Raw genomic sequence first — 16,627 nt, forward strand, 5'->3', positions numbered from 1 at the left:
CGATTATATAAAACTTTGGGCTCGATTATATACAGGTTGATAAAAAAGGTTTTTTCATAATTCAAATTCAAAATATAACCCTTCAACGTGAAGGTAAAATTTAAGTGGCTTTTATAAGTATATTGGGTTAAAAATACCACCATTTTTGGAGATTGATTGAATTTTTTATATTTTGTTTTTTATGAATTATTTATATCTATATTGCTGCGAAATTAAGAGAGGTAGAATCTGGGCGTCAAAGAACAAATTGTAGAGTGATTAGAGAGCTTTAACTTGATTGATAGAAACAATCAAGTTTAGTATGAATTTTTGGGATTAAAATAATAATTACGCATTAAAAAAATTATTAACTTTCAAATTTTCCACTTCCAAAATGTTATTTAACTCCACTAATTTAGATGTTTCACTACTATATCCTGTACTAAATTATCTCATCTTTCAAATAAAAGCAACAGAATCGGCTTACGTAGCGTACTTTTCAATGTAGAGCCAGTTTGAGGCAACAGAGTACGAAAAAAAAATCTATAACTCTGTCATCGTTGAAATTCGAACATATGCGCAGAAGTTTTTTTTCGTGAAATGTAACCGTCTGTCACCTCCTGATAGATTCTGGAAAAAAAATGTGAGAAAGATGTTTTCTGACATTAGGGGATGAATCAAAAATTCAAATTCATACCACAAATGGGACACTTACCCTGATATATGACAATTTATGACATAAAAATACTACGAAAAAATGTTCTGTATCTCGATACCTCCCTAACTCGATGGTCCCCTTGGATATCGAGCTAGGGAGATTTGACTGTATCTATCTGAAGACAATTGTGAATTATTCCTGAATCATTCTAAAGGCGGTTATGATTCTTTGTACTTTTTTCTAGAGAAAAGATGCCAAATTTGTTATTCCGTTTAAGATGAAGATATTGTAATTTTAAATACATGAATTACTGCAGCTCGGAATTGATGCTACCGGTGAAAACCGTTGAAACAACTTGTATCAGATAAGGGTCGCAATTGAGTCTGCAGCAAGATTAGCTATGTTAGAAACTCAGTTTAAAATCGTAGACGAAAAAAACAACTAAAAGAGCAAAAATTGGAAGCAGAGAAATAGTTGAAGAAAAGAGACATAGTGACATTTGGAGGAAAAAACATACATCAAAGAAAAGAAAAGAAAAAGAATTGCGAGAATTTATATAAAGCAAAGCTATTCCAATGACTATGCGGGAGGCTTATAAAAATAAGAGACCGGGCCGCTAGTCATGGAATTAAAAGTTGCTTTGTTTTGGATTTTCAATGTACAATTTAAAGTTTCTATTTCTTTTTTTTAGTCCCATATGCCAGCATTGATTCCATCCATATTTCCTCCACTTTTTGTAACAGTTCGAAATGGCTCTCCAGACACATAGCTCATGTTTGCCAGATTTGAAAATCTTCTATTTTTGAGGGAAGATATGTGAACGCTAACCTACTGTTGGAGACACGAATTGTCACAACAGTTTATCTGCGCAATCACCAAATATTACATGTATATATATCCGCCATAAACGGGAAACTTTGGAAAAGTCCCAGCGACAAAAAGAGCGAATTTACTGCACACAGTTAACTTCCTCTGTTGCCACCGACATCACATCCTCGGCCAACGGGATGCAGTAGGGAGCCGCCGTGCTGTAATATGTTTGCATTCCGATTGCAACAACATAGCCCCGAACAGCATCGCACTGCCATAAAACGAGGAAAACGTGCGCTCCCATAAGCATAATTTTATGTTCAAAAGGCATACTTCTCGCCTATCGCGTTCGCTGCACACCTCTCGCATTGCTCACCCGAGGCAGCGACCAATCTGTCTGGCTGTATGTGTGAGTGTTTGTGCGATTCCAGATCCAGCGCATCTACATGTGAACAGCTAGAGCTCCTCCGGTGGAAAAAGGTTATCTACCCGCCGCCTGTCTCTTTCCGACGCGAAATTCGATCACCCCAAAAGCGTTTGTTATATAATGTTGCACTGTTATTTTTCTCTTTCACTCTCTCTCTCTCTCTGTTGGTTTCTTCTCTTTTTCGCTGGGAGTTTTCGAGTTTTCGCACAGTGGGATGCTGGGAAAACTCTTTGGCCACAATTACCAGTGCATTAACTTTTTTAATTAAGCTAATAATTAGTAAGGCTTCCACTCACTTGGAACGAGATGCCCGTCAATCCGGAACATGTTCTAATACACATATATACACACAACGCTCGCTTTGATCGGCCAATTGTCGACGGAAGAGTGAAAGAGCACTGAGAGCTGCTGCTTATGATGATGATGATGGTGATGATGACGACGACGACGTCGGCGGCGTTTTGTTTACTTATGGGATGAATGGCGTTGATATTCGGGTTGCTCGCCGGTTCGCCTTCTTCCTGCCTGTGGTTGCCTGTGCTCTCAAAACTCTGAAGAGGAGGCTTCGCTTTGCTGGGTCGGATGCGCGATGTTGCGATGATGTCTTTCAGTTCTCGTCACTCTACGCGCCAGAGCGGAAACTGAAAATTGAGCGCACACGCCGCGGCAAGTCGCAGACACGCAGGATACACAACGTACCGCGGTTCCGAGGTTTGGGCTTCTCGCGATAGCTCCCAGTGAGGTGAGTGAGTTATTGTGGTGATTGAGGAGATACGTGTATACAAACAAAGTGTTTCGATTGATGATTTTTCACAGCGAAACAGTGATCGACATTAGTGCGTAGGTGGAAAGTGTCGTCAGTGTCAAAGTAACTAAGTTTTGTTTCCGTGTGTTTGTTGGCCATGAAGTGTGAAAGGTGAATCAACGCTTCATGAAGGATACTGTTGCTCGAAGGATTATAACAAAGTTGCGGATTTTATAGCAAACTGTTTTCACCGTTTCAAAGGTACTTGCTGATGAAGATTTTAACGCAAATTTTCAATTACTGTCGAAAATTAGCACTCATTTAACACAAATTTACACTATATTGATGAAATCGCACAGTTGATGGCACCGATAACCGCCTGCGTTTCGAATCGCGACAGTCACCATAAAGCCGCCGGTGAGTGTGAGGATTTTTTCTATCGATCGGATTAAGTTGCGATGTTGGTGGATTGTTGGTAAAGTAATTGCTTGCGAGTGCTGTAGATAAACTAGTCGGAACACAATCTTTTCACAGTATTCACCCGTTCGGCGTTCGTCGTTTGAAATTGGACCCTCACACGGGATTTACGTATGGCCGCACGCAGGAAGCACCCGAAGGAGATATGTTGTTGGAGAAATAAAACGCCTCATTGAGTTTTGACGGTCCTCATCTCTGGGAACCAGCTGGGAAGCGAACACGTGTGCCACTGTGTTTTTGGGTGTGATCGCAGCTGATTTGTTGCGAGGATAATCGTTTTTGACTCTGTGACAAACATTTTTTTGGTTCTTGTTGTGTTATGTGATTGATGATTATTGCTGTGACGTTCATACGATGGTACATGACCGTGTTATGTGCTGTTCATATTTCGTACCAAAAGCTTAATGTTTTTAAAAGTTTTATTAAGGAATACGCGATAAAATATTGCATTAAAATTGTCACTGGAATCGAATCCGATCCATTTCATGGATCGGAAAGTGAATGAAAGAACATCAGAAAATAAATTTATGTGAAAAAAATCCATTATTTCCTAATTGCTAACGTTAGTAAACTCGCACTAAAAGTGTACATTTTACGTGATTCCAATGATTTTAACTATGACTAATAAAGTTTTCAGTTTTATGTAGAAATGAAGGATTTCTTTTTACTACATCTAATAATTAGGATTTCTATGATCAAAAGAAGAGTTTTACCTGTGCCGCTTGACATTGAATGGTGTACATTGAGATCTTCCACAACGGCCGATTGCACGACCCAATCCGTTTGAGGCAGTTTTCAATCATCTAAGGGGATGTCCACATACCACGTGGACAGAAAAAGCGTGATTTTAGACACCTCCCCTCCCCCTCCGTGGCGTGGACATTTTCTATACCCCTTCCTCTGTTGTCCACGTAAACATTTCTTCTCTTCTTGGAAACTAAAATAGAATTTATACGCAACTCAATTTTTTTCCCCGAATTTTCATTTGTTTTTATTTTCTATTCTCTGTTTTTACTTGATAAAAATGTGAACTTCAAAGTAATAGCGGTTTGTAATCAATTTTTGGTTTATTGTCTGACATTGCCCGTGAAGTTATTTGTATCACTGTTTCGTTAGAAACATCACTAGTGAATCTAGTCTCGGATATTTTCTGTCATAAATCAACGTAAGCTGGTTGAGCTGTTTCAGTTTCTAAGCTGGAATGTTGTTTAAGCTTCCGACTGAAATGGAGTATATAGTGTAGAATATAATAGCATTTGTAAGACAGGCCATTTGAACTTTATTGTTTTGTTCAGGCGCTAAAAATTCAAAAAAAAAAACAAAAAAAAAAATTTATTTATTTATTTATTTCTACCGTCTTCGATTACTCGCACAGACTGAACTATTTACTTACAATCTATGTATAATTAATTATCCTATTTCTTAAAACATTTTTGCTTAAATTGAAATCAAATTCATTACAAACACAATTAAACAGGCGAAGACATGAATCAAATGGATTGTTGTAGCCGTAGTTTGTTCTATGATATGGAACAGCTAGTAGTGATGAATTCCGAAAACGACGAGGAGGAACGTTCAAATGAACCTGTGCAAGAAGTTCAGGGCAGTCAATGGAGCCTTGCAGTATGTCGAAGATAAATATCCTTTGCAATGTAACGCGCCTGGTTGATAATGTTTCTAATCCTATCAGCTTGCACCGGTCGGAATAAGGAGGAAGATTAGATGGGTCATTCCACGGGAGCCGTCTCAGGGCAAAACGTAAAATTTTTTTCTGCACCCGTTCTATCGTCAAAGCATGAACTACATAGAAAGGGGACCAAACAGGAACAGCGTATTCCAAAATACTGCGGACCAATGAGCAGTATGACATCTTTAGGGCACGAGTGTCTGTGAACTCATATGCGTGACGGCGGATGAATCCCAACACGGTGAAAGCTTTGGCAGTCATAATGCCCACGTGTACGTTGAATCGGAGCTTTGAATCAATCGTAACTCCGAGATCGCTGATAGTCGATGTACGTTCCAGTTCAGACGATTCCAACAAATATTGATGGAGTACGGGGTTATTGGAGCGACAAAAAGAAATTATTTTACATGTCTTCTTGTAAAACCAAACAATCCAAGGGAGACGAGATCACACGGTAGATATTCACGTCATCAGCGAATGCAAGTTTGGACGATGAAAGCCGGAGACACAAGTCGTTGATGTATATGATAAATAATAGCGGTCCCAAAACGCTTCCCTGCGGTGATGTCGAAACTACGGGATCTAGCTGAGTTGACCACAACATATGCACTGCGATCACTCAGGTACGAAAAAATCCATTCTGTTATTGAATCTGGAAAACTAAGTATAGACACTCCACGATAGTTTGTTACTTGACTAAAATTCCCAGATTTATGGATAGGAATGATAACGGCAGATTTTCAAGATGTTGGGAAGATTCGTTCCTGAAGCGATCGATTGAGTAGACGAGCAATTGGATTCGCAAGTTCTTTGGAGCATTTTTTCAACAACAAGAAACGGCGACGATACTTCCTGAGGACATTACGAAGATGTCGTAGCTCTGAGGTCCACCACGGTTTACTGGAAGTGCAGAATGTTCGTCTTTTCCGTGGTATATAGTCATTGAGCACCGAATAAAGCTTGTCATAAAATATTGCTACTATTCCATCCACAGATCCAGATAGTAGTAACGAATCCCAATCAACGGCCGCCAATGCCACTTAATTTGTTCGAAATCACAGGAATAAAAATCGTAGAAAAAATTATCGTCTGACTCGATTTGTGTAGTAAAATCATCGCTGCATTCGTCCAAAAGCAACACAACAGGCGCATGGTGATTGTCGATGGGCAGCAGAGGTTCCGTCGGTTCTATTAGGTCGAGTTGACCTGGGTGACTGACGAAAATGAGATCGAGTAATCTGGCGTTCACAATCACATATCGATTAATCTGTTGCAATCCGGTGGTAAACATAGTATCAATAAGTGCCTGCTCTTGCTCCGAAGAAACATTGGAGGGAATGAAGCCGTTTACATCCTCATCCAACTGCCAGCGTAAATTTGGGAGGTTAAAGTCACCTACAGATACGATAATATCTTCAGTAGAAGCACGGTTCGCAACATCCTGCACTGCGTTTGCATGTGCACAATAAAAATCAGCACACGAGTTAGGTGGAAGGTAGATAGCGATAATGTAAAGACATCTGTGTTGCAAACGTACGCAAACAGCCACTTGCTCCAGATGGTCGCAGTTTGACAGTGTAACTACCTCGCAACTGAGATGATCCTTAACAGCGATAAGTACACCTCCTCCACGAGAGTGTTGACTTGATAACACACTACGGTCACAACGATAAAATTTATAATCCGATGAGATTTCAGCACTGTCGATATCTGCCCGAAGCCAAGTTTCTGTGAACACAATCACATCGTAATCGCAGCTGGAAAGCAACAAACGTAGCTGCACAATCTTGGTACGTATTCCTCTTACATTCTGATAATACACAGAAAAGATGCGGCGGGACAAACATACTTTCGGTTCGAATACGGGTATAGTCGCACTGGGTACATCAGAGTCTCCTGTCGTCGATCGGCTGGAAGCAATGTGTGTTACCGGTAGGGAGACGTTCAAGTGAAATGTATATTTGCCTGAGGTAGGGACTTGGAAGACCCCTTCACCAACATCGTGCACAGGACCGGGATGACTGTTGATCGCTGGCTGGTGTGACTCGACTGTGACGAGAGGATTCGGGACTTCCATTAGATTTGCAGGCGTGCATCCCGGTAACATTGAAGAGGTTGATACAGATGCAAGATTGGGCAGATCCGAAAAAATCATAAAATTTCGGTGTTGGTTTAGAAATTCCTCTGACGTAGAAGCACTGAAAGCGACTGGTATTATCGGGAGTACTGTCAACGAATCGAATGAGTACTTGCCTGCGGAAGCACAGTAGAAGACCCGCACCCAAACACAGGACCGGGACGACTGAAGATCGCTGGCAGGAGAGTCTCGACTGTGGAGAGGGGATTAGGGGCCTCCAGTATGCTCAATTTATTACGTCCCGGAGTAGAAGTAATCACCTCAGATTCGCGGTTGGGTTGTTTGGAGATGAATCTTCTTGAAGAACTAGCGAAGTGATTTTTTTCCTCCTCAGCGGGAATTGAAAATTTGCGACAGTATCTTCAAACTCTCTAAACTAAAAATGCCAGTGATTCATAAATAAAGAACCAGATGGAAAACTATCACTCCTTTCCAAAATTTGAATTGATTTTGCATGAATTACAACCAGTTTATAATCCGTAACTCATTTTAGTTCAATGTTCGTTCAAATAATGATACTGCTACATCTACCCTTCATAAGATTATTCATCACAAGTTCTTGAATGGGTTTTGATCTGGGAAGTCGCTAGTCCCTGAAGACCGTCCGGATTTCGTTAACTGGTGCCCAATTACCCAAGAATCGCGGTGGTTTTGACACAAAAACAGCAACAAATGATTCCGAAATACTTCGTTCAACTCCTGACTTTTCCACCTGGTTCTATAGTTATGAAACACTGGCGGTTTTGTTTTTTTTTCAATGTTTCGCGCCTGAATAGAACAATTCAATTCAAATAGCCAATCTTATAAACGCTCAACATAATTTGTCCCTAATAGTTGATGCTGTTCACTTAACTTTTCTGAAAAAAATAAATCCTCGTCTAATCATCAATCTGCACACAAAAATCTACCAATGATCTCTCTGTACAACTGCGTATGTTGTGGAATATGTAGAGTTATTCGAAATATTTTTGCCAATTTTTAGGGGAAAAACAAAAGCATAATTTTCAGGATACACACTTTTACGATTCTACACTTCGTTTCATGACTATAGAACCACTCATTTTGTTAGCCTTTAGAGATGCGAAAGATATCGGTCCAAATGATAAAATGGTATACAATAACTATTTTCGTTTATAAAACAAACTTTGTGAACTTCATTGTTTTGTAATCCTTAAAAAAAAACAAAGTATCGGTGTTTTATAACTTTAGAACCAGATGTTACTCCCCATTTACCATTATCACTCCTTCATAAAATTAACGAAGATAGTTAATGTTTCCCACTATTTACACTTCGTTTCAACCGAGCTTTTCCTGATCGCTGAAAAATTCAAAAACTTGAGTGGTTCTAACTTCTTGAAAGGTACTGTATGTGCACCGTTTTTTTCTCCACAAATCCATAGACCTTTTGTTTTCTCGTAAATAGCTGTGCAGGATACTTTTTATGCCATTCCATGAGCCGAAATTCTTGCCTTTTTTCCAACGGCATCTGAAGATGCAATATCTGGTGAGTACTGCCCAAATATGTACTCCACCGAGTAACACATCCCAGTCAAACTCCATGAATGTTTTTCGGGCTGTCAAAGAAACATGGGATTTGCAATAATTCTGGAGGAACAGCTTACCTATCATATTGAATAATTATAAACCGTTGATTTTGGTTCGTTTAATTGCGTACTTGAACTTGTTGGAATTTATAATGCATAATGCAGAATTCCGTTCAAATCTCATCAGATACAAAGATGACTTTCTCCGGGTGAAGACCAGTTTTGGTGATAGCTGATTATGGCTCATTTCGCTTGCCTCAAAGATACACTCCAAAATACATTCCCAGAATACACATTTCAGCAAAGAAGTTCAACCATATGAAAAATATAAATGTTCATAAAAGACAGCTCAATCCTTTTTGTCGATAAATACAAATGAATTTATTGAAAATGTAGAATGCAGAAATTTCCATATATTGTTGAACACAGATGTGAACAAATTTTTTTTCAAAATATGCATTCAACGTGTCCACGTGGATATTATCTATACCCCCTCCCCCTCACCGTGGACAAGCGTGGACAAGCGTGGACATTTCCGTAACCCCTACGCCCCCTAAAGTTATACACGTGGTATGTGGACAGCCCCTAACAATGTTGGTTTTCAGCCACTCAAAAGTTCGTAGTGATCTACGAATATAAAACATTCTGTGTAGTTCCACAAAAGGTTAGGCGGCGTAAAATTGCAAGGTTTTTCACGATGTGGAAATTTTTCAAGCAGAAAAATGAAACGAAGAAACAATATATTTTTTTATATTTCCCAGCGATCAACATTTTTCTATCGAAGATTCAACATCAATCCCTAGGGACCAACACGGGACTTAACGTGTTAACTGAGATCATTTGAAGAATTGCTCCAAAGCAAATTACGCATGGCGAAGCGAACAAAGTAATTTTATACAATGTTCATTTCTGGAATGATCCGTAACATGTCAGAGGAAACCTACACCCGAACTAGTGTTGGTAGAAAAGATATCACAAATGCTGTTTTTAGCGACTCCATAAGTTGACAAAATCTCACCGACTCCGACTTCCATTTAAGTGATCCAATACAAAAATAATATTTAGCTCATTCAAGAAAATTTTTATTTCATGATCAAGAAACGTTGATGTTAGAATTTTTTTGACGAAAAATTCCCCCTGGCCAGAACGAGAACCGAACTCGAACCCCCGGCATGATAATGTGGGACGCTAACCATTCGGCCACGGGAGCACTTTTGTTCATTACCATGATGGTTAATAAGACGAACTAAATGGGAATAATACTTTGCAAAAACAGCAAATGCAAAATTGTCCACATTAACGACACATCCAGCCAGGGGAAGCTTGACTCTCTAACATTTTTGTGACTCTAAGAACAGATAATGTCATAACTCAGCTTACGGACAATGCCAGGAAAATGCGACCAATCAATTTGGAGACATTTTTTCATTTTCCAACGCGCACCAAGTTGAAAGTAAAAAAAATAAAAGCAACGCATGGAGATTCGAATCAGAGACGTCGCAATTATTAAACTTACATTCTATTACCACTCGACCATCACCACTTGACCCACTGCAGATATAGAACAATTGAATGAAATGTTGGGTCTTGGTCTTGGAAAATATAACCGTCATTTATACAAGACAAACGTGTGATTGTATCTGTGAAATCAAAAATGAAAATATAACCGTCTTCATCTTAATATATGTCGTTAATTAATGAGCAAAAGCTGTGGTTGTGGGATGCAAAAAACTCCAAAAAAAGTCCTAATGAAAAACCTGGTTTCGAATTGTTTTATTTTTTTAGAAATCGGAGTCGGGAAAATTTTCCCCTTGATTTTAAACGTAGTGTTAAAATGTTTATATGCTGGGATCAGATAGTCAGCTTGGGATTGTACCCCTGAAAAAATCCCGAACGTTGTCAAGCAGGGTGTGAACCAAGACCGACTGGGTTGTAAGGCTGTTCCACACAACCACGCTATACACATAGCCACTGGTGTCGTTATACTAGTGCACGAGAATATTACAACATATTATAAAATAAAATTGGATCATATAAGTACACACGGAAGAGAGATTTTTTGCTGAGAGTAAAACAGAGAGCGAGAACAACTGTATTATCACGTGAAATCATTGATGCGTGCTTATTTGCAAAGTGTCTCTTATTTTGCCCTCTTATCTTGCTTATCTTGGTCTTTGTAGCCACTTGGTTGCGCGTTCGCTTACTAAGCGATCGATCGTGTGTTCGAACTCAAGGCCCTCAATTGACCATCTTTGTGTTATAGAATAACTTCGTTCACGCAACAATCATCAGGGATGGAGGTCGATTCATTCATACAGCTGTTCTGCTCTGCACGATACATTGGGCTGTCGTGCCACAAATAATATAACAATGGTCATATTAACTGTCTCAGGACAATGGAAGAACAGACGGAATACTCTTATGCCTAAATGACTACTGTGTAATGTATCATATGCAATGATACAGAAGGAAATTTTTTACGCCTGAAAAATGACTACATATACAGTATGTACAATTTATAGAACTATAAACATGTACATGTACACGATTAAAACCCGGCTATGTTACAGCTAAAATGTTGATGAGTCTAAATCAATAAACAAATGGGATAAAAAAAAATATTGCTCTTATATCGCTATGAGTAACATCATCGATTTCTGTACAGCGACTCTCTCTTTTGGTCATGACTTAGCTGCAAACTCATTCTCAGCTTATTTTGATTTGATCTGCTATTTTTTATGAAAATCGACACAAACTCACCGAATATCATGAAGAAACATTATAAATTATTTCATTTCTACGATGTCAAATTCAAAATCTACATCGAACGCTTTTATAAGTTTCTCCATTGCATTGCAGTTCTGGCATTCGCCATTGAACAGTTTACCGAGTCTTCCAATATGAAAAAGACGGGTGGGTAATGTCGGGGACATAACCGGAGTGACGTAGGACTTTACAAAGGGGACAGCTTTTGCTAAATATATATTTTAAATTATTGTTTTATTTTCTTCTCCTACATGAATACCTGCCTATCTACCTTAAAAAAATGATTAGTTTACTGTTTGTTCTTTATGAACATGTTGGGGGTTCTGAAATGAACCTTTGGTGTTGTGGTTTTGCGCTTTTTCACAAACTTTCTCAATTTTTTCTCACTATCTTATAGTTGCTTCTTGATTTTTTTCTGAAGGCTTTGTACTTATAAAATGTTCAACGCCGGGCATCTATCGGCGTATGCACATATCGTACAATCAAAATGATGGCTGTGATAGGGAATTCATAGGTGGTCATCAGCTCATTCACTATCATATATTTCACTAGTGAGCACATTACCGTATCTTAAATTGTGGTTCCGGGGACGAATGAATTGTAAGATTTGTAGTCTCCGCAAAAAATGTAAATAAAAATGAAAAAGAACTGGAATTAGTTTTGGAGACGAACTCTACGATCTGTCGAAATAGACGAGCTATAAGCGTTCTGAAAAACGAACAGTAAATACAGGGACGGATGACCTTCGGATTAAATAAGAACCTAAAATAAGTCCTTTAAAATAAGAACAGAGCAGCAGGAAATACATAGCTCATCATGTTGCTCCTTAGTTATGTTTCTATACAATGCAGATGTAACGTCAGTCAATTTTCAACATAAGTTATCAACCTAAAGAAAGCAGTTCTTGCTACCGAGAAAATTCGTTAATGCCATCCTGCATACAACGTGTTGTAATTTGAAGCCACTCTTAATTCGGGAACCATGGGTTTGTGAAAACTGAATGATCAATTTAAAAGACCCCAACCACCAATAAGTTCAAAAACAAGCATAAACAAAATAAATCAGTTCATATTATATGTCATATTATGGCAATTTAGAATGCATTGGTATTGTGAATAACTTTTAATAACTCTTTTTTGAAAGGTTTAATGGCCCTGATAAGCGCCGTGTTTTATGGAATGGTGCCAATTTAGAAAACTTAGTACTCGTGGTTTTGAAAGAAAAACCATTTCAAACGCCCTCGATGCCGCCTTGTTCTGGATTTGCCACCAAAGCAGTTTGTATAAAGAACAAATTTTTTTGTTCTACTACCTGCTGCAGTTTTGCGATTGCGTTTGCCACTCGCCACTCGCTACAACTGCCTATTGTTGTCTTGATGTCCACCGAACCGAATGTGTTCTGTTCTGAATGCGGTTTTTTATCGTCGCGAGCAGCTTTGCCAGCCAACTCGATCACTTCGGCAGCCGAAACTATATAACGCCGGCTAGGTGGACTGGTGCACTGGTACTAACGCGCTCGGCCTAGCTATCCTTGCGGGGAACTCCAGACCAACACGGTTCGAGCGGGATTTTGCCTTTCCCTTCACTTTTCCTCCTTTGCCATGTCCAGACATGGCTGCTTGGGTTGGTTTGTTGATGTGTTGTGATGCGAACTGATGTGGTGTACGGTTTGAATGAGAATGATCGTTACGGAAGGAAGGAAGGTCTTGTATTATAGAGACTTTAAACTTTTGCAGTTCATTCGTCTCTAGCCTTGAGAAAGGCCCTTTGAAAACTCTACTCTATTACTCTACTCCAGCGCTACCACCTCCGCCCTCTTGCCTTGAGAAAGGCACTCGATCCCTCGCCGTCCAGCTCGTCCAGCAACGATGTTGTCCAGTCGGTGTCCACACAAAGAATGATCGTTACGGCAGCGGAGCGGGGATTTTTAAGCTGACTGGCTCGAGAATTACGCATGTATGAGACTGCGACCAATGTTTCGTAATTTTTTTTCTTTTTCCTTTCCAATCGTGCTTCATTGTATTTCGCTGCTGCTCTGGTTGTCCGTTTTGGTCGGTACGATTTGAGGAGCACAAAATGGACCAATCAAAAATGGGCACATAGTGCATTTGTACAATGCTTGATATTTCACAATTATTCAATTGTTTATCTCAAGAAAAATGAAATTTTATTCGTTATGATAGATGCGTAGATATATTTCCTATCAATTGATGCAAACACCTTTGCGATCTATTGAGAAATGCTCGAGTTATAAGCGTTCCAAATCTTGCATTTTTTCCTACTTGTTCAGTGCCTACATTTTCATTTCACCCCCTTTATCTTCCGGTTAGACGTAGTCCTACGTCAACAAAACTGAAACGTCTGCATAATCTGGCGATACTTTTTCCTTTTTGGCATTCTCACTGAACTATGGTGTTGGTCTGATTCCATCTAGGAAATATCATGTAAGTTGTCCACTGTTGATCGTTTCCTAGCATGATGAGCTCGATATATTCCAACTGTTTATGTCACCGGGAAAATAGCTGCTCTAAAAAGTTTCCGTTAGTTCCGGATAGCAACTGAAGCTATCAGACGATCTAATATGATCATGCGAAGTATCTAAAGTTAAGATTTCATCAACCATTGGCTCTCATAACGGCATACCACTAGAATGATCCAAAATCGAATTGATGAAGACTTTCATTCCTTCTCAGTGATTTGTCCGCGGTGATCTCGTGTAACCCCTTCTCGGTGCGAATTGAAACCACAAAATGCGGGCGTCTTGTTGTTTATCTTCTGTCGAACAACATCATGTTTAGTTTCGTCTCATGGTTGAGTCCTAGCAAATCAATCAATCAGTCCGGCAAAGATCGGAAGTGACTGATATAAAAACAAACCGTAACCTTTTTGCTACTGTGTATGGTCTCCCTATGTTGTAGTGGGAAACACTGAATTGAAGAACATACACATAATAAAGACTTCAGAATGACGAAAGTTGAAAAAACACAGTCGGTTAGGCGACCGTGCGTATGAATAAATTTTTCCATCCAACAAAAACATCCCTTGACGTCAGACTTGCCATTTGTGCTTAGATTTGGCACAAGAACGTGAGCATGACAATAAAGATTCAATCATGTTTTCAATATCGATCAGGAGAAATTTGTCAAAAGCTACAATGCGATTCGCAACGTTTTTGCAATCATATCCTGCCCTGACTAGTTTGGGGGGTGAACTAGTTCGTCTGGGGCCATGGTGAGAAATTTTGTAACGATAACATTGAATTCAAATGTCAACGTAATATCAACTGCAGCTGCTTGTTTGTTTATCAAAATAATGAAGGATCGATTTTCACTCTCCAACTATAAAGGCATATTGTTTTTTCCGCACAAACAGTGCAACGAGAAACATCTTAATTAGCGAATATAAAGAAGAACAAAAACAGCGACGACAGCTACTGAAAGAGTGGTAGACCCAATCATAAGGCATTCGCCCACTCAAGTAGCACCGGCTTTGCATACTCGGGCCTCCCTTCCGCCCCCACATGGTATGCGTGCAAAGAAATACTTTGTCTCGATCAACTGCATCGTGTGTATGTGGTTATGTACCGTATTTGTTTGTCAGCAGTTTTTTTTGTTGTTGCTGTAACGAACGACAATGGCTCGTGTTGGCGCTGGGTTGTTATTGTTATTTTATTTTTATACCAGAAAGAAAGAAAAACGAAACAAAGAGCCGTTTCCACATACCGCACAAAGCCTTCCGCTTCCACACACCACAGATTATCCATTTAGGTGCTTTGGCGTTTGTTGGCTTGTCTGGGCGAACTTTGGCAAACACTTTGATTGCATTTGTGCTACAGGAGAGAGGGGGAAGTATTTGTGCAGACAACTTCAATTTTAATTTTTGTGTGAATAATTACCCGTCGCTTAATCGTATTGATTGCCGATGAAATACGACGATTTTTTTTTTATTAATTCGTTTATTTTTACAGGCTCAGTTACTTAAGTTTAAAGGAGCCGAATTCTTAAAAATAATTAAAAACTATATATAAAAAACGACCGGGACTTTCTTTTTAGAGTTTTTAAAAATGCGTCGATTCGATTCGGTCGTCTGATTGAAACTGATTTCTTTATTCGATTAAAAATGGAATGGTGCTCCTGATGTTCTGCTGCTTCCGCAAATTTGTTTGTTGTTGACCGGATGTGTTCTGCTTACTTCGGCGGTTGTGTGCACGCGTGGCTGAGTTGTTGACGCCGCGATAATATCCAGGTCGCCGCTGGAATTTGATGGTGCGTCGGACTGCGATGTTTCGCGGGCGATTTTGCTGACGGTGTTTATCGATTGGGTTGTCTCGATTTGTGTAGGGCCAGAATGGGCCGTAACTGCTCCCCCTTTAAGATCGAGCCGTCCCGGTTCGATGGATCTGGTTGAAGTGTTTGGTTTTGGTTTGCATGATGTGTAACGGGTTTTCATAAGTCCAACTGCTATTGCTAGGAATACTACGAAAGTCCATGTTCCAAAAGTGAGATGCAATTGTTGTTTATGCAAGACTTCGAGCTTCTTTCTTGTTAAAAAATGTGCTTCCTCCAGTTTTTCGAGGGTAATGGTTTCATTGGTTTCTAAATGGGATTCGACAATGTCTAATCCGTTTAGTGGAATCATTAGAAGTGGTTCCTTGCCGGATAATTCAATGTTATTGTATCTTGTGTTGTTGATAGTAATAGTACAGTTCTGGAAGAATATTAACGCAGTTCCAGTAATGTTCCTGCTTGTCATTCCACAATTTGTGCTCAATGGAATATTGATAGCTCTTTTGACGATGATATGATTATCATCAATTCTTTCGACTTGTGGTTCGTTAAGGGACTCGACGAAACTACATTGTCCTGAGAACCCTTTCAGTAGCTTTGAGAAGCAGTTGTCTGCAGAGACGTTTATCAGCTCGTTTGATCTGCAGATGGTTTCTTCTTCGACTTCGTAGCAATTTCCAGTTATGAAATAGGTATCTTGATCGGAGATGATGGCTCTCTTTGACGGCAGTTTCAGCATTTTACCATTCTTCGCAACAGGTTCCAGAAGCAGGCGGGTGTAACTTGAACTTTTAAAACTAGGAATCATAACAATGAATATAATTTTTGTATTTTGAATTATAGCTGCTAATTCCAAATATTCGTATGTTTTTTCAAAATTGTTGATTGTAATGTTATCTTTTCTCAAGATATGTGTTGCTTCCACAATTTCTTCTGTCGTCAGAATGTTTCTTGGTATAATTTTAATTCTAGCTAATTGAATGGCTTCCGCAATGTTCTCTATTTGGTCTTTGAGTAAGTCTAAACTGAGATTTAGGTTGAAAATTTCCTTCAGTACATTGATTTGGTATGTGTTATTTTTTGTGTTAATTATTTCTTCTCTAGGCTTAATC

At 39.2% G+C, this 16,627-nt stretch overlaps 1 protein-coding gene across 4 annotated transcripts in view; it reads left to right on the forward strand.

Annotated features, from left to right (window-relative positions):
• The first annotated feature begins 2,474 nt into the window (after window positions 1–2,474).
• LOC129773449 (protein single-minded) overlaps window positions 2,475–16,627 on the forward strand; it is a 93,375-nt gene continuing 79,222 nt past the window's right edge. The window contains exons 1-3 of one of the 4 annotated variants that reach the window (XM_055777061.1): window positions 2,488–2,616; window positions 2,691–2,880; window positions 2,979–3,036. In XM_055777061.1, coding sequence (XP_055633036.1) covers window positions 2,982–3,036 — 55 coding nt within the window. In that variant the 5' untranslated portion in view covers window positions 2,488–2,616; window positions 2,691–2,880; window positions 2,979–2,981. Of the gene's footprint in view, window positions 2,881–2,978; window positions 3,037–16,627 lie in introns of all 4 variants that reach the window. The other 3 variants (XM_055777059.1, XM_055777077.1, XM_055777079.1) reach the window with 3 other exon arrangements.

This window comes from Toxorhynchites rutilus, chromosome 1 (assembly GCF_029784135.1).
Source record: "Toxorhynchites rutilus septentrionalis strain SRP chromosome 1, ASM2978413v1, whole genome shotgun sequence".
In the NCBI taxonomy this organism is placed as follows: domain Eukaryota; kingdom Metazoa; phylum Arthropoda; class Insecta; order Diptera; family Culicidae; genus Toxorhynchites; species Toxorhynchites rutilus.